At 46.4% G+C, this 17,807-nt stretch overlaps 2 protein-coding genes across 3 annotated transcripts; one reads left to right on the top strand and one right to left on the bottom strand.

The window, feature by feature from the left end:
* Positions 1 to 1,470: 1,470 nt before the first annotated feature.
* Positions 1,471 to 6,286, bottom strand: tgif1 (TGFB-induced factor homeobox 1). 2 transcript variants are annotated; one of them, XM_034078937.2, is made up of 3 exons: positions 6,006 to 6,286; positions 4,119 to 4,348; positions 1,471 to 3,305 (listed from the first exon to the last, which is right to left on the bottom strand). In XM_034078937.2, exons 1-3 carry the CDS (start codon positions 6,019 to 6,021, stop codon positions 2,682 to 2,684), a joined length of 870 nt encoding a protein of 289 aa, XP_033934828.1. In that variant the 5' UTR covers positions 6,022 to 6,286; the 3' UTR covers positions 1,471 to 2,681. The 2 variants fall into 2 exon arrangements, with proteins under 2 accessions (XP_033934828.1, XP_033934829.1); XM_034078938.2 differs by lacking the exon at positions 6,006 to 6,286 and adding an exon at positions 5,571 to 5,939.
* Positions 6,287 to 9,361: 3,075 nt separating this feature from the next.
* On the top strand, positions 9,362 to 11,261 carry LOC117442980 (OTU domain-containing protein 1). The gene has a single exon (XM_034078939.2). It carries the CDS (start codon positions 9,583 to 9,585, stop codon positions 10,858 to 10,860), a length of 1,278 nt encoding a protein of 425 aa, XP_033934830.1. The 5' UTR covers positions 9,362 to 9,582; the 3' UTR covers positions 10,861 to 11,261.
* The last annotated feature ends 6,546 nt before the right edge of the window (positions 11,262 to 17,807 follow it).

Here is a 17,807-nt window from a genome sequence, read left to right as displayed (position 1 = left end):
AAGGTTGTGTGTGTAAACAACAGCCCCCATTGAGCCATGAGCCTCGGCAGAGGAACAGCTGTCCTGCTGGCCTTCAGAGAGCAGCGCTGCGTTGGAAACTGACTTACATCGACTCCATTGAGATGCAGGAGCACATAAAGCCCCGCTGGCAGGAACTGTTGACGTCTGCCGTTTGCTGGTGCTAATTTATGCAGGATTATGCTAATTGGCGGGAGCTGTTGTGGAGCCTCTCACACACAGAGGAATGTCTCTGTAACGGTAGTGTGTGGAAAGGCATGCCAACTAAACTGATTCTGACTGTTTATTTACCGACTCGACACACCTTATCCCGAAGTGATGAGTCAGTAAGCTTAAGGAGGCCCTACTTCCTTCTCCTGTACTGTGTTTTGTCAATGATCTGTAAAGGCTAAAACCTCAAAGTTCTTGAACATAGTGACATCCCATCCGAGTGCTCAAAAACATTGTAAGTGATAGGCTAAGGGGCGGGACATGTTTAGGCGGTTTATCAATCATACAATATAGTAGTATGAGATAAATTAAGAGCTTTTTGAAGCATGGAGAAATGTCACAGTAGAGCAGTGGTTCTCAAAGTGGGGGGCGCAGAGGCATGACAGGGGGGGGCGCGACAGACCAGGAGGGAAAATGGTAATTAAAAAAAAAAAAGATTAAAAAACATATTTTGAAAAAGTATTGATTCGAAAATAATATGATACAGTACTATTACGTCTGGGTCTCTGTGTTTCATTAAAGCTCTGTGTGTGTGTGGAACGAGCCATTGATATTGTAAAATATCCATAAAGAAAAAGTAAATCTGTTTCCAGTTCTGTTTCAAATGGGTGTTGAGAGAGGTATCCATAGATCTCTCAAAGTGCACCAGATTGATGCTTTTGACTTCAATATGTAAACATCTTCCCGGGGGAGCATGCCCCCGGACCCCCCTATGTGAGGTCCACACACCACCTATAAAAATAGCACTTGACCCCTGCTTACACCTATATGCCGTGAGCTGATTATCGAGCCTTCATTGTAACAGTCGGGGGTACGCTGTGTGTGTGTGTGTGTGTGTGTGTGTGTGTGTGTGTGTGTGTGTGTGTGTGTGTGTGTGTGTGTGTGTGTGTGTGTGTGTGTGTGTGTGTGTGTGTGTGTGTGTGTGTGTGTGTGTGTGTGTGTGTGTGTGTGTGTGTGTGTGTGTGTGTGTGTGTGTGTGTGTGTGTGTGGAGTGTTGCAGTAGAAAGTTCCACTGTAGCGCCCGGTACCTTAATGGGAAACCCTAAATGTTTGAGCACCCTCTATGAAACGTCAAGCTACCCCACAGCACCCCCAAAAGAAATCTCTGGTGCCGCCACTGAGCCAGACTACCACTGCAGTAGAGAGTAGACACTACATACTGATACAAATGTCCTCTTTAAAGTATCTTCTTCCCACCTTCACAAATTAGCATATGTAAATACCACACGGTGGATTCTGAGATGTAGAAAAACAAAACTTTATTTGAATCCCATGTGACCCCTATTTGCCACAAGCATTGCACAGTATGAAAAAGGAAATCACATCATTGGGCATCATGTCACAATAACTATACACATGGTTCTATAATACATGGAAATGCTTTTTTTGGTGATTTCACAAAATGCTGTCTTTGTCAGCAAATGCCGAAACAAAAACATCTGTAGTGTTTTAACGTTACAGTCCACTGGCCGTCGTTTCTCCGCGGAGCGATGGGATGGAGGCTCAGTCTAAGAACCTGCTACATTGGTCATCTGAAATATCCCTTGATGGGAAAAAGAGTATAAAAAAAAGCACTGGAGTTTCTTTTAAAACAGCTAAATAACAAAATAAAACTATACTTGTACTCATGAAAACATTTACTACAGTAGTGAATATGTTTGTCATAGATGAAGTATGTTTAAGACACTGAGATGACCTTCCTCTGCTTTTAGTGTGCAAACAAACGAGGCAAACCGAGCACGAACTCATCTGTGAAATGTACAACAGTAAACGTGTGCGGACGCGACTAACTCCTTCTCCGCTCCCTAAAACGATATAATGGAAAGACGTAAGACAGGCAGCATTTCTCTGATAACATTTTTGGTCCCTGTGTGCAAATAAGATACACATGTAGTAGATAACATACGCATGTATTTGAAATGAATAAACAGCCAAGGCACCTCGATACAGTCAATAAAAAACTCGTCAATTTGATTGGTTTACCAAAAATAGAAATGATCAGGCTTTCGTATGGATTTGATCTGCAGACAAAGTCACGGAGGAGACCAGAAGTCACCGAGGAGACCAGAAGTCACCGAGGAGACCCAAGTCACCTAGGAGACCCGAAGTCACAGAGGAGACCAGAAGTCACCGAGGAGATCAAAAGTCACCGAGGAGACCCCGAAGTCACCTAGGAGACCCGAAGTCACCGAGGAGACCAAAAGTCACCGAGGTGACCCGAAGTCACCGAGGAGATCAAAAGTCACCGAGGAGACCCGAAGTCACCTAGGAGACCCGAAGTCACTGAGGAGACCAAAAGTCACCGAGGAGACCAAAAGTCACCGAGGAGACCCGAAGTCACCGAGGAGATCAAAAGTCACCGAGGAGACCCGAAGTCACCTAGGAGACCAGAAGTCACCGAGGAAACCCAAAGTCTGGACACAAAGTCACTTTCTTTCCTCTTCTTCTGCGCTTTAAGACACCAGCTGTTTGGCCTGCTGCTCCATCTCTGCAGCCCGTTTCAGGGCAACATCCACAAGGAGCTGGAAGCCACTGAAGTCCTGTGTGAGGTCCGGGGGGGTCGGGGGGGGCGTGTTGAAGAGCCCGCTGCGGGGGCTCAGGTTCCCCTCCATGCCCGTGAGCATGGTGGTAGCGGGGGGGGGTTTAGGGCTCCCTTCGTCATCCTGGCACCGGAGCAGCGCCTGAACCTGCAGCAGCTCAGAGTTCATCATCGTCACCGAGGGGACGGGCTGCATCGCCGCGGTGACAGTGGTGTGACAGATGACAGACGGGCGAATGGGGAAAAGAGATGGAGACGGAGACGGAGACGAGGAAGTCGGAGACGAGGAAGGTGACGTCATCTTCCTCAGGACTCCTGGGACGTCGAATATGGAGGGGCTTAGCACCCGCTGGTCGTAGTTCTCCTCCTCCGGACCCCCTGCTGGGCTGCCGTGCTTCGGAGACTGCGAGCTGTCGGAGAAGCTGTCCCCGCCTTTGCTGCCTTTCCGTGAGATGGTGAACTGGTTGGGGTCTTTGCCGTCTTTCCGCAGCATCTCTGGGAGGAGTCGCCGCCGAGCGTTAATGAACCAGTTGCACACCTGCGGGAGAGAAGACAGAACACGCTGTGAGAAACGTGCACGGATCACTGCTGACATGCAGGTGCACGAGCCCCAGGTGAAGATCCACACCTGGGTTTCACAGAGGCATCTACTGCGTACACCGGAGGCATGGATCTCACAACATTAGCTTATATTTTCTACTTTTTTGTAATGCCATTTTATTTCTATTGACATTTGAATTTGTGCGATGCAAAAAATGCCCCGAATTGGGATCAGAAAAGTACTTCTTATCTTATGGCTAAATATTATTTAATAGTTACATATCAATGCTCTTGCTGTTGTTGTTTATTGTTGTTGTTTAAAAGTACAATCAGGTTTGTACTAGTTTATATTTGTGTTGTCGGTAGTGTTTTGTAAAGTCGCCCTCTCTCCCACACACAGGTGTTTACGATGAGACCATATCCGCATGCGAAGAACAGAAGAACCTGAATGACTAATAAACATCCACTTTGTTAGCGTCATGGCTCCCACTCTGAAAAGAGACTCCTTTGTGCCGCTGCAATCAGAGTCTCTCCCTGCAGGCTAGTTGTAACTGGCTCACGGAGACTCCATGTCAATGACTCTGCATTGTTCCCAGACAGCTGGGATGGAGGGAGGGAAATTCCTGCCCTGGAAACTGAGCCAAACCCACAGCGAGGGAAGCGAACGGGAGACACTTCACTCACACCGTCTCGCACCCTCTCAACACCAAGCTGCTTGTGGATGACCTTCACCTCTGTGTGTGTGTCATGTTGTGCCGGTCACCTCGACAGGAAGTGACTCAGTCCCTTGTGATGTTGTCAGAGTGTGTACCTGTAGTGTCGAGAGCTGAGTCTGCTTGGACAGCAGGGCTTTCTCCTGCTCCGAGGGGTAGGCGTTGTATCGGTGCTCGTACAGCCAGTCTCTGAGGATCTGCACGGACTCTTTGGGTAGATTCCCCCGCCGCTTCCTCTTCCCGTTGCTCCCCGAGCTGGACGACAGATCCAGAGGCGCGTCCACGCTGTCCTCGTCGTCCGTCTCGCTGCCCGAAAGCATCATCAAACCTGAGCGAGGAGAAAACACGGCATGAGACAAAAGGATATGTATCCTCGAAGCGCTGTGCCGCAGCCATTCGCCAGGCTGTCTGGGAGGCAGCTGATGTGTCAGAAGCAAGCTGTCAAGTTCAGCCATGTGATTCATATAGGGAGCGGGAGGGGGGGGGGGAGGGGGAGGGAGGAAGGAAGGAAGGAAGGAAGGAAGGGGGGAGACGTCACAAAGGCTGGTCTGATGCTCTGTCAGTTATAAAACCTGCCTCAACAAATACAGCCGTTTGACTCAAAGCATGCTGGGATAAGTAGCCAGGCTGACCTCAAGAAGCAGCCTCTGCGTGGAGGAGGCGAGGTAGTGTCTGAGAGAGGCAGCACAGTTTCTTATTTCATTTGGAGCAATCAAAGTCAATCATGATCAAACAGGATTTAGGCCTTTTGGATTACATTGAATGGAAAAGGGGGGGGGGGGGTAAGCCTTCTAATTAACTGCTAACACTTTGATCAGATTTTAAGTCAGGCATTTAGGTTAGTGTTCCTCATATGGTGCAGAAAGACTTTTGGATCATGTTGTAAAAAGTCCAAATGGCACAACGTAAAAATATTATTATTATTATTATATGTTGTTTATGTCACTTGTACGCGTGTACACAGGCTGTTTACAGTGAACAGCAGCACATACGCCATTGAGAGAATGCAGAAAGTAGATCCAGAGGCTATTTAATACAGTGGAGCAAAGTAGTGGGAAAGCAGTCCGAAAGTTCCCAAAGTGAGCGCGGCCAACAGGATGAGGTAATTACGCAGCAGGCTGGAGGAGGGGGGAGGGGAGACCTGTTGCAAATCAGCGTCTCCAGACTAAACAAAAGAACCAGGGCTGCGTGCTTCTTTGTATGCAATTCAAAAGTTTCTACACGCAAAACAGCGAGTTCTCCACAAAACTAACCCGCCCTGAGCCGTCCTGGTTTCACACAGGGGGCAGAAAGTGAGTTTTAAAGCCGCCAAGACGTTGCTTTTGTGAGTTTAAACAACTTGTAAGGGGCTTTCTATTGTGTGAGCTCTGCACCACGAGGTCCCTGAACGCAACTTCCCACAATGGGGTCAGGATGAACACTAGCCTACTTTCGGATTTGGAGACATCTTTTTCAAACGGAAAAGGTGTTTCTGCTCGGAAGGCAGTTTAAAGATGCTAGCGACCGATGTATTTGTGGAAATGTAACCCTGCAAACTCCTAAAAACTCACCAGTCAGCAAACTTTGACTCGTAGCCTCGCTTTGCTCCAACTTCGACACAAATGTAGCCACTTAAATCCGCGTTCAAACTCAAATAAAACCGCTCGGTTATTCCAGTTTTCGCATTTTACGCGAGCTTTAAAGTTAGCCTAATCACAAGGCGACACGAATGACAGGGGAAACAACACGCGTGGCGACACGGCCGTGTGTTATTGTGTCAAAACGTGAAGAAAGCCCAGGTAGAGACGCAGAAATAATACACAAACCTAGCTTAATGCACTTTTGACAACGCGCCAGCACATGGCAGAAACAGCCCCTGTCATGTCTGGAGAGGAAACAATAGACTGCATGGTTTGCATATGAGGAGAAACTGCTCTGTTAGCCCCCTCGCTCTGCGTATATACACTCCATTCCACTTTGGTTCAGTTAAAAAGCTTCCACCGTACCTTTTTTCGTCTTCATCTCGCTCCAAAAATGCCCACTTTTTCCCGGTGACGCGCAGAGGGAAATGGTCTTTGTGTGGTGTTTCTGCTCCAGAAATCCACAGCGTGTATCCGAATAACCGAAAATCCTTATTCATGAAAAGGCGCGTGTTCCCCCTCCGGTTTTCTTTTCATAAACCTACTTTGTGCTGGCGGTTACCTGAGATCTGCGCGTCTCTCCAGCGCCTCTCATTGACTGTGTTTGATCCTGGCTGACAGCTATCTTTGACAGCTGCGTGACTCAACCAGAGATCCTCCCACCAAAACCTCTGACATCAGCATGGTGATCCACTGACATGGATACAGTCTGTTCCTGCTGCAGACCCCCCCCCCTAACAAGACACCATGTATATTACATTATGAACCGCAGAAAGACGTTGATTTAGGCGGGCACAATGATAACAACAACAACAACAACAACGGGCTGCTGGAGGAGCACTGCGGACCTCGTGGTGACATATCACACACACCGGTGTAAAACACTCTATCATTGCAGGCGATGCGTTTAACGTGTTTTGAGTGCTAATACGATTAGCTCTTTTCTGTTGTATCTCCCTTCAGTATTTCTGCACATCATACAGAATTATCGACTGCATTTTCGTGCTTTTTGCAATATTTCCAGTGTTTACGTCATCTTAAAATCCGTTTAATCACAATATAACCGCGGATTTATATCATGTGTACAATAATAATGTTATCACAACTGCACTTTCCTCATGTTGACACTATATTAGCGGGTATCATTGTGTTGCTTCCTTTGAGGGACTGAATCACGGGTATCTTGTTGCAGATTGTGATTACTCTCCTGTTTGGTATTCAGTAGGCTAATACCAATTAGCCCTTTTTTATTGTATTTCCCTTCAGAGTTTCTGCACATCATGCAGAATTATTACGTGCTTTATTCAGTATTCCCAGTGTTTATGTCAGGTTAAAATCCATTTTATCACCACATAATCGGGTATAACAAGGCATTATATCGTGTTTACCATCATCATTTAAATACTACTGCACTTTTCGGTCTTATGTTTTAGCGTTTATCGTTTTATTGCATTCTCATAGTGACTGAATCATGTTTCCTTGTGTTTTTGTCGTTGATATTGTGATAATCTCACCGACTGTTGCTCCAATTTCTCGCTAAAATGAACAATACTAGCTATAAAAACAAAGTAATAAGGTTATACGGTAGTGCTATTTGGAGCCAAGCGTCCAGCTGGAGGTTAGAGCAGCGGTTCAGGTTTCTAAAGACAACAGAAGAAGGATCAATGCTCTCATTTGTATTCCCCGCACAGCCCTGCGGCAGCTGCTGCTGGAGCCTCTGCAGCCAACAGACAGGAGCCAGCTCTATATGTGGGGAAATGGCGCCCCCGTGTGGCTGTTCGTGGTACTGCAATACCACTGCAATACCACTTGGTAAACACAGGACGCCCCCTGGTGGTTGTTGTTGTGTAATGCAACTCAACATGACGTGTGTAATGAACAATACCGACAGACCTAAAGGTAAAAATAGTGTGAAATGTTATAATAAATAATATTTCGTCCAGTTCTGAAATAATAAATTGCTTAAATGTCTTCACTAAAGAGGCCCATGCTAAGTAAAGAGGGTTACTTTAAAAATGTACTGAGTTACAATTACTAGTTATCTAATCTGGGGATATTATTATTATGTAAGACAACAGAACAATGTTACCTTAGAAAAGAAGAAACCAATATATTTCAGATATAGGTTCACCTGCTGAACAAATGAAGCCGATTCAGGCAGTAGTGTTACAGAACAGTACAGCTGACAGAGAGGAATAATAGTTCTTGTTTTTTAATTAAAGGTTTACTCTAAAGCTTCATAACTGATTGAACAGCGGTAGCTTATATTAAGCCCTCACAGTGATTGTGTTTCGACCAGCTGAAACAGTCAGTGTTATAAATAGAGACTGAGCAGGTTCGGCATGCAGCGGCCTGCTGTTGTGCCAAGCGCACATATTTTGTGCCATTTTTGGTTTAGTATCCGGCCTCTGACTCTCTGAGAGGCTTAAAGACACAGCGAGAAAGAACACGGGAGAATTTGCCCTCAGAAGAATAGGGATTAACTTGAGAAACGTTGCTATTTTCAGACCGAACTAAGAAGGAATGCTTGTATACCAACACTTTACTGCGGGCAAAACTGTGTTTAACACTTAAATGATTATTATATTAATACGTTGTTAGTGTTTTATAAGAAGGGCTAGATCGAATTGTATGGATTTTAGTTGTAGTACGAGTTAATTGTGTCGAGAAATTCATTATTAGTTCCCCCTCAAGTCAAAATATGAACTAATGAAACGTTTTTCTCAAAGTGAATTGAGTAATTAGGAGGTATAAAGAGTTTATTTAGATTATTTAACGTCCTTTTCATACTTCCCAACTACCTCTGCTTTTGTCCAAATGTACGTTTTAATGGTAGTTTTTATTTGCTTATAATAAATAACGTTTGCCACTTTCTTCCCCTATTTTTGTGTGGTTTTTTTGGTGCTATTTCAATGCATTTCAGTTTTTCACATCATGCTAGAAATCAGTGGACTGTGACTGTGACACATCAAACCCCTCACATTAGTGGAGAGCTCAAACTCTGACGCACTGACCTCAGATTGGAGAGCTGCGTCAACGCGCATACCAACAGCATGAAGGCAACCGGAAGTTAGGCTGTTTAGATTTTCAAAATAACTTTGTGTATATAGAACTTTTCACACCCAAAGGTAACTCGGAGTGCTTTACAAACCGAACACAGAGACAATTAAAACCCATTCTTATCTCCAGCTTCACTAGAGTAATATCTTTGATTAAAAAAACACTTAAAGGTGGGGTAGGTAAGTTTGAGAAACCGACTCGAGATCGCTAGAATTTCAAAATACACAACCGGAGAAAATCTGCCACTTCCTCACAGAGCCCCTCCTCCAACACACACGAACGCGCACATGACCAATGAGGGCACGAGATAAGTTTGTGCCCCGATGGAAGGCTGACAGGCAGGTAGGCCATCCAATCGATTGGTTGTACTTTTTACAGTATTACGGCTTCTACAGATGAAAATATGTTATAGATTTTTTGTCAAAGCACTTCAGATATTCATTGCTATCGGGATGTTAAGAGCATTCCATGGAATATAACAAAAAGTGTATCTCGAGCCGGTTTCTGAAACGTAACTACCCCACCTTTAACACAGGACTCATTCAAACAGGATGAAAACATATCATACATTTACAAAAATAAGAAAAATTACGTGACATATTTGTATGCATTTTATTTTGACAACCAAACGGAAATAGTGTTTCATGGAGTCTAACTTGACAGTTGATCAGACCGTGTTTTGTTACGGTTAAGTCTAAAATTAGGGAGGCGCCCCGACAGCAAGTGACGCAACAGTCTAAACCTGCTCGTCTGAGCGTGAATGGTGTCGGGACTCAGGACCATGGACACCACAACTCCGCTGTTGTTGATGTCATGGAGGGTATTTTTAGATGTTGTTGTCATGTTTCTGTAACAGCCGTTCAGTATAAAGGACTCCTTCAAGATGCAGCTGTACAACAGTGCGCTCACACACTTCCCGAGGTCGTCTCACAAAGTTACCATAACTTTACTGACTCGGTCTGAGCGACGGAACTCCTCTGACGCACCCAAAGCAGGACTTACGCACCAAAGCGCCACTTCTCCAAACACTGGTCCGGTGAGAGACTCTTCCGCAAACATGCCTGCGTTTTCCTGCTACGAAGCTTCATCAATTAGGCCGGTTTACTTCACCTCCACTGCTGAGATATCCATCCGCAGACCTGATGGATTGGAGAGGTCTGTGCCAGTCCATGTCGTGAGGGAAACCAAGACCAAGCCTCCCGTGTCTCCAAATGGGGACAGTTTCCTGTGTGGTGACTCTGATGTGATCGAGGACCTGATGGATCATCTGAGGAATGGCAGGGATGAGTGCAAACAGCTGCTTCGAGATCAAACACACCGCATCTGCAGAGAAGACAACGAGAGGGAGTTTGGGAATTCCAGCGAGGATGACACCGTGTCTCAATCTCCTGTCAGAAGCAAAGGCTGGTCCTTACGTGAGGAGGAAGTAGTTCCCCTTAGAGGAGATCGTCGTGCAGACCTCATCCTGGATGATGTTAAGGATCTGAGCCATGGCGTGCCAGCACCCGGTGAGAAACGGGGCTTTGAGCTCAGCGTCCTGCAGGACTCCCCCCCACAGAAGCACCCAGACACGGGCAACAAAGTGACCCGGTACCTGGCCGAGGTGGAGAAACAGAACAAGTACCTCCAAGGGGAACACAAGTACAGGTACCACATCATTCCAGATGGCAACTGCCTGTACAGGGCGGTGTGCAAAGCCACCTTCGGGGACCAGGCGAGGCACGGGGAGCTCAGGGAGCAGACGGTGCACCACATCGCCGACCACCTGGAGGAGTTCAACCCCATCATCGAGGGAGATGTCGGGGAGTTCCTCATCAACGCGGCACAGGACGGCGCGTGGGCCGGATACCCCGAGCTGCTCGCCATGAGCCAGATGCTGGACGTCAACATGCACCTGACGACAGGGGGGAGTCTGGAGAGCCCCACCGTGTCCACCATGGTGCACTATCTCGGGGAGGAGGACGTGTCCAAGGTGTCCGTCTGGCTGAGTTGGCTGAGTAACGGGCACTACGACGTGCTGCTGGATCAGAGCCTCCAGAACCCGGAGCACGAGGAGTGGTGCAGGCTCTCCCAGGTGCAGAGGAAACGAGACGAGGAGCTGGCGAAGTCCATGGCCGCCTCGCTGTCCAAAATGTACATTGAGCAAAATGGAAGTGCGTGAGAGAGTTAAAGGACAGATGCTTGGGTTCTACATGCTTGACATTATTTTTTTATAAGGTTTATATCGTAGGGGGGAAAGGAAGTGCAGTGCACTACTTTGGTTTTGTATAATGCCCACTTATTGGCAGTGGTTTGAAAGTGCGTGATGGTGTGGGTTATGTTGGACGCGTGTTTATCGGCCTCTTGTTGGCAGGCTGGATATTTTTCTATCATGTTTCTGCTTCGTGGACAGACGGATCTAGTTTGCTGTGTGTCTATAGCTACTGTTTAATACTCTCTTTTGCACAAAGGTCACATCAGACAAGTCCAGAGTTTGATTTGTGCCATATTGTTTCTATTATTCCAGTTTCTTTTTCTAGGCTTTTGACAAAATATCACAAATAAAGTTTTGAGGAAACCTGATTGGACGCCATGTTTGATTTCAAATCTAATCTCAAACCTCATCTTGGACGCGTTGCTGCAACGGGATCCTTATATTACATCACAGGTTTGTGTCCTGCTGTCTTTATAGCATGCAGTGACTCAGGAGCCATTCATCCAGGCCAGGCTGCAGGATCAGCGACTGGTGTCCTACGCAGATCACTTCCGATGAGTCAAACCTATATCGAAAGTGCAATATCATAGCATTCTTTTGCTGCATATTTAACTTTCATGATAACCCTCTGACAGAAGTAAAAACACATCTTATACTTCTTTATTCTTGTATTTGTTTGATAAAAGTCACGAGAAGTAATCCGGTTACTTTACTACATAACTACATTTTTAATTCGCCTTGGCAACTCGGATGCAGTACAAACAAGCTGGGAAAACAACATTTTTAATTAATGTACACATCCAGCAGCTACATAGCAGGTATCAATTAGCATTAGCATCCAATTAAAGTCTCTTGAGGACACTCCTGAGGACATATCCTGCTCACCATGGAGGACTGCTGTTTGACTCTGAGCAGGTTTTCCCCTTCATGATTTAAAATGTATTGAAGAGGCCTGTCTTCGTAGTTGCTGTCCATCAGCGAAGTATATACTTTCCTCCAGTTATTGTGGATTAATATCATATGCAGTGATGGAAGAATTATTTTACTCATTAGCTATTTACTTTTTCTTAATGAACAATATCAATGCAGGGATTATTGTAACCGAATATTCTAATTTACTCGGCGTCAAAATAACAAAAAAAATCACAATTAAAGGCAATAATAACAATTATAGTTCATACAACATTTAATTTGACAATTTACTAGTGGTACCGAAGTGGGTCGAGATGCACGGGCTGATTTTTAGCCCCAGTCCGCCCCTGGCTCTCTGCTATAATTATTATTTGTGTCCACCTCCTTTCTGACGTTTATTATAAGGCCAACCTTCTGATAGCGTTTCACTTTTCCTCCACTAGGTGGCGGTGTAGCCTCTCATATACATTTAAGCAGATTGACTTTATTATAAAAGGAAATGTATATCAATGTATTATCCTACAGAACAGCACAGTTTACAAGAATAGATAACATCTGATCCTTTTACAACATATGTTCTTTTTAGGTTTTAACTAACATTGTAATCCTGCTAGTAATCCCAAATTATTTAGAAATGAAACAGTAATCTGATTTCTTTTATGTAATTTTAAGGGAATACAGTTACCTTTTGTTGTACCCTGTTAATCCCGTTACCTGTAACACATGTTTCCCAAATCAGTTTCCTTTAACTTCGTCATGGGTTGAAAGCTGTGCCGTTATGACGTCACCCTGCAGTCATGTGGACTTCAGGGGTGAACACAAAAAGTTTGTATATTTTTTTTCTTAATGCAGGAGGAGAGAAGGAGCCTCTTCCTGTTTCAGAGCAGAGGTGAGAGTGGACCGCAGTCCTGGCGCGCACACACACACACACACACACACGCACACACACACGCACACACACGGAGCAGCAGGACCACCGGTGTGTGTGTGAAGGAGTGTGTCGGTGGCTGAGTCCACATCAGAGAGATTCACCGCGTGTGTGGAAGTTACTTTCAAACAAAACGGGAGAAGATGTCGGGACACCGGGTGCAGTTCGCCGACCTTCCCCCGAGCAAAGGCAGCCCCACATATCACAGTAAGTCCTGTAGTTCGTATTACCGTAATTACTCCGGTACGTACGAGTCATGTGTGTGTGGAAGTCCCGGAGTTGTTGGCTGTTTTCACGGGTTCCCCCTCTGCAGCTGTCACAGGGTGAAAGTAGCCAGAGTTGGAGAAGCCTAATACAGGGTACTACGAAGAGTTGAATGTGTGTTTTATGTCATGTTATTAGCTCTGGCTCCAGTAACCTTGGATCACATGATAATACTTCTCAAAATAGCCAAGAAAAAAGAATAAATGTTAGATTTTCTTCTAATTCTAAATGCATAACTTATATGTGCTGCCTCGTGTTTGATGCAATGTACCAGTTTCACACTCTTGTCTGCGTGGTGTGAGTATGTAGTGACTGATGCCCCTCACCTGCCTCTCCATCAGCGGAGACCCTCTGCTGCCCGCCTATCTGAAGTGGCAGATGCCCTTCACTAACTTTTCATATCCTGACTGAGTGTCATGCTCCTCCTGCTCGGTACTGCTCACCTTGAGATGCGTTCAATGACCCCTACAGTCTGTAAAGTGGTTGTTATGGAGGAGCATTCAGGGCTTGCATACTTTTGATTGAAGTGGTGGTCTACAGAGGTGACTGTGGACACTTCTGCTGCGGCACAGAGAAGCTGATTGACTATAACATGTATATCCCACTATATTCATTTCCTGCTTTTACTCCGTTAAGGCCTGAGTATCTCCTATTGGTTGTTTGAGGATGTGACTGTGCAGGCTTCTTCCGCAGTGAAGGCACGACAGCACGAGACGCAGAGAAGCTGATTTTAGTAACTAGATATTGTATTTCCCACAATAAGTATATTCAGTGTCCTTCACGGTGTCATGTGCTGAGTAGCCTATTGGACATCACCCTGCAGTCACGTGGACTTGTGTATTAGAGTTAGTATTTGGGATGTTAGTGGCGGCTTAAGGATGTGACTGCATGCTTCTGCTGCAGTGCATGCACTACAGCGTGAGACAAGAGAAGCTGAGCCCATCTCCATAGCGACAGCTTGAGTGACAGGACACGTGAGGAAAGACGCAATGGAAAATTGCCAGTTTTGCTGCAAAGCCGTGTGTGTGTGTGTGTGTGTGTGTGTGTGTGTGTGTGTGTGTGTGTGTGTGTGTGTGTGTGTGTGTGTGTGTGTGTGTGTGTGTGTGTGTGTGTGTGTGTGTGTGTGTGTGTGTGTGTGTGTGTGTGTGTGTGTGTGTGTGTGGGTGTGTGTGTGTGTGTGTGTGTGTGTGTGTGTGTGTGTGTGTGTGTGTGTGTGTGTGTGTGTGTGTGTGTGTGTGTGTGTGTGTGTGTGTGTGTGTGTGTGTGTGTGTGTGTGTGTGTGTGTGTGAAAAGTGCTGGGCTCAGGTTGTATGCAGGACATGATGCAGCTTCAGCAACACACACCACACACACACACACTCTGACTCAGCTCATCCTCATGCTGCTGTCCAGATGCAAGTGACAGTGGGGTCAAGTTTCAGTCTCTTCTCTCTCTCTCTCATGTTTTGTTGCCTTTGCCTACCACACACACACACACACACACACACACACACACACAGGCGTGGTCAACACACCACACAGTACGCCAGGCATTACAGGTGCAGGTATTCCTTGTCCCATGTCTCAGTCTCGTGTCCTTTGGAGTGTTCACGTTGCCCTCGTGATGACTGCCCGGCTGCTGTCAGTGTCCCTTCGTCAGGAGGCAGTGTCACCATGGCTACCATCACTCCCACAGCCCACGTGAGTTCCTGCCAGTGTAGGAATGATAACCGCAGACTGCGTCTCTCAGGATGCACACGGTGTCTGTCCCAGTGCTCGGTTAAAAAGAAGGCTCGTCTCGTCCACTTGGAAATAGTCGTGAAGGTGAGGAACAAGCGTGGCCTTAATTCCCTCAGACATGTTTTCTATACATACTGTTCGTCTTCTCCGTGAGGAAGGTGTGAGATGTCACGGCTGCTTGTCACGTTGGAGATGCTGATCACATCGGATAGGCACTTGAGAGGATCCTTCTGCGAACAGCCGGGCCCCTGAGACGCTAAACAGCTGTGTTCACAAGCCGGTCCCTGAAGGACTCTTAAAGTGTAAAACACAAAGATGGAAGTGTTCGCTGTGGCCTCCTGTGCCCCAGATTGATATGCTGTTGTTGTCGCTCCGCAGCATCCTTGAGTTAATATCTAGCTTTGTTATTGGAATACTGAGCATACTTCCAAGCATCAGACATAAACAGAACGCCTGTCTGAGGGACGTTTGGTTGTTTACATGTAATCTTGCTCCTTTACTCGACAATAAGACTTTAAAATCGTTTATGACGCTTGAAATAGAACTCGAAGGCTCAGACACTTCATAATAGCCTTTTTATAAAGTAGGGCCATCTTCTGAGATATATTAGTGTGCATGTAATCTCTCCATGTTCTGCTGACCTTTTCATATGAAGCCACTTTATCCACTGGCTCCGAAGCACTTGGCCTATTCTTTAAAAAACCCAATCGTGACATTCTGTTGCGTCCTCAAGCGCTCGTGAGAGAGGAGGACATAAAGGTCGACAAGTGAAGTCAAGGGGGGGGGGGGGGTATTTTAAAAAGACGGTGTGGCTTGCTGCGCAGAGTCTCCGTGAAGCTTTGCTAACGATGTGTCTTCCAGCCTCTCTGGACTCCTCGTGTCTTCAGATGTGCCCGTTGTTACGGAGAGAGCCGGTAAGTCGATCGGTTCCCCCTCGTCAGTTCATGATGCATCTTTTCATTGTTTCTTTTTGTCACAAATGGACTCACACACACGGATACAAATGATATACAAAAACACAGTCCCCCCCCCTTCCCACCCATCTGGCCATCTCACAGAAAGTCCTGCCTGATGTTTGTGAGCAACCGTCTGAGTTCATCGATCTACTATATCATATATATTATTGCAAAACTATTTATCAAATACTTTCATAGCTTTCTTTCCACATAACATTCATCTGTTCAAACTGAATTGAGATTAACTCCTAATAATCTACACTTGCACCGACCCTCTGTCCTCAGACCCTCTGTCCTTAGACCCTCTGTCCTTAGACCCTCTGTCCTTAGACCCTCTGTCCTCAGACCCTCTGTCCTCAGACCCTCTGTCCTTAGACCCTCTGTCCTTAGACCCTCTGTCCTCAGACCCTCTGTCCTTACACCCTCTGTCCTTAGACCCTCTGTCCTTAGACCCTCTGTCCTCAGACCCTCTGTCCTTACACCCTCTGTCCTTAGATCCTCTGTCCTTAGATCCTCTGTCCTCAGACCCTCTGTCCTTAGATCCTCTGTCCTCAGACCCTCTGTCCTCAGTCCCTCTGTCCTTAGACCCTCTGTCCTCAGACCCTCTGTCCTCAGACCCTCTGTCCTTAGACCCTCTGTGCTTAGATCCTCTGTCCTTAGACCCTCTGTCCTTAGACCCTCTGTCCTTAGACCCTCTGTCCTTAGATCCTCTGTCCTTAGACCCTCTGTCCTTAGACCCTCTGTCCTTAGACCCTCTGTCCTTAGGTCCTCTGTCCTTAGACCCTTTGTCCTTAGACTCTCTGTCCTCAGACCCTCTGTCCTTAGACCCTCTGTCCTTAGATCCTCTGTCCTTAGACCCTCTGTCCTTAGACCCTCTGTCCTTAGATCCTCTGTCCTTAGACCCTTTGTTCTTAGACTCTCTGTCCTCAGACCCTCTGTCCTCAGACCCTCTGTCCTTAGATCCTCTGTCCTTAGACCCTCTGTCCTTAGACCCTCTGTCCTTAGACCCTCTGTTTATTTTGCTTTGTGCAGTTGTCCCTTTCCTATAGTCTGTTCATAAAGTTTGTGTGCAAGTCAATGGTCTGCAAAGGCTAAAATCTGAGTTGCTTTTTTAAACTGCAGCATGTGTACAGGCTACTGTCTGAATAGGATCATTAGATGACTTTTTAAAAGGGTAATTAGTAGAATGATATGTTGATAGTAGCCCTCCCAGCCCGCTGCCGCTGCCATGTGAAGGATGTGATAATGAAGTGCACCTGTTCTGCAGCAACAAGCGACACATGGACCTCATCAGACCCTCGGGGCGTCTTATCGTCCCCCGCTCACGCCCTCCGCTGCTCCGAGGAGTAAACAAACCCTCCTCTCGGCGAGGCCTGATGGGACTGTTCGAATGATGAGTCCCACAGCTCCGCGCACAGTCGTCTTTCTTCCCGCCCCGAGCAGCGGTCCTGAAATATCCGCGCTAACCTCGCCGGTGATTAGAGACGGTCTGGCGATGTGTGCCTGCGCCTTCTGGAACGGCATTCTCTGCATGCCGTCCTCAGACACTAATGGCGCGCGATGCCAGCCCCGATGACATTGTTGTTTTATCTGAAAAGGCAAAAGGAACCGACTCATCGACTAGGACACAGATGAGGGAGGAGTGGATGGACTGCTTTGATGTTGCAGCGAGGTCATGTTCAAAGGGAAATATCAAGTGTGTGTGTGTGTGTGTGTGTGTGTGTGTGTGTGTGTGTGTGTGTGTGTGTGTGTGTGTGTGTGTGTGTGTGTGTGTGTGTGTGTGTGTGTGTGTGTGTGTGTGTGTGTGTGTGTGTGTGTGTGTGTGTGTGTGTGTGTGTGTGTGTGTGTGTGTGTGTGTGTGTGTGTGTGTGTGTGTGTGTGTGTGAGAGATATAATTAGGCTTATCCAAAGCTTATCTTCAAACTCCATGCTTGCTGAAGACATCCCGTCTTTTATTCAAAAGCTGAGATTTTAACGACTTTGCAAATCAATCCAAAGATCTGGGTCACTGAGGTCGGCCACACACACACACACACACACACACACACACACACACACACACACACACACACACCAAAATAATTGTGCATCTGCAGTGTTCATTGTTATCATTTTGACAGACGGAGCATTTGATC

The sequence above is a fragment of the Pseudochaenichthys georgianus genome, unplaced genomic scaffold, assembly GCF_902827115.2.
Source record: "Pseudochaenichthys georgianus unplaced genomic scaffold, fPseGeo1.2 scaffold_517_arrow_ctg1, whole genome shotgun sequence".
Taxonomy (NCBI): Eukaryota; Metazoa; Chordata; class Actinopteri; order Perciformes; family Channichthyidae; genus Pseudochaenichthys; species Pseudochaenichthys georgianus.
This window is presented reverse-complemented; position numbering and strand designations above follow the sequence as displayed.

Coding starts and splice junctions, on each gene's coding strand:
- tgif1 (XM_034078937.2), bottom strand. Junction 3,306..4,118: donor CTCAGCTCTCGACACTACAG/GTACACACTCTG, acceptor TCTCTCCCGCAG/GTGTGCAACTGGTTCATTAA.
- LOC117442980 (XM_034078939.2), top strand. CDS start 9,583: ATGCAGCTGTACAACAGTGCGCTCACACACTTCCCGAGGTCGTCTCAC.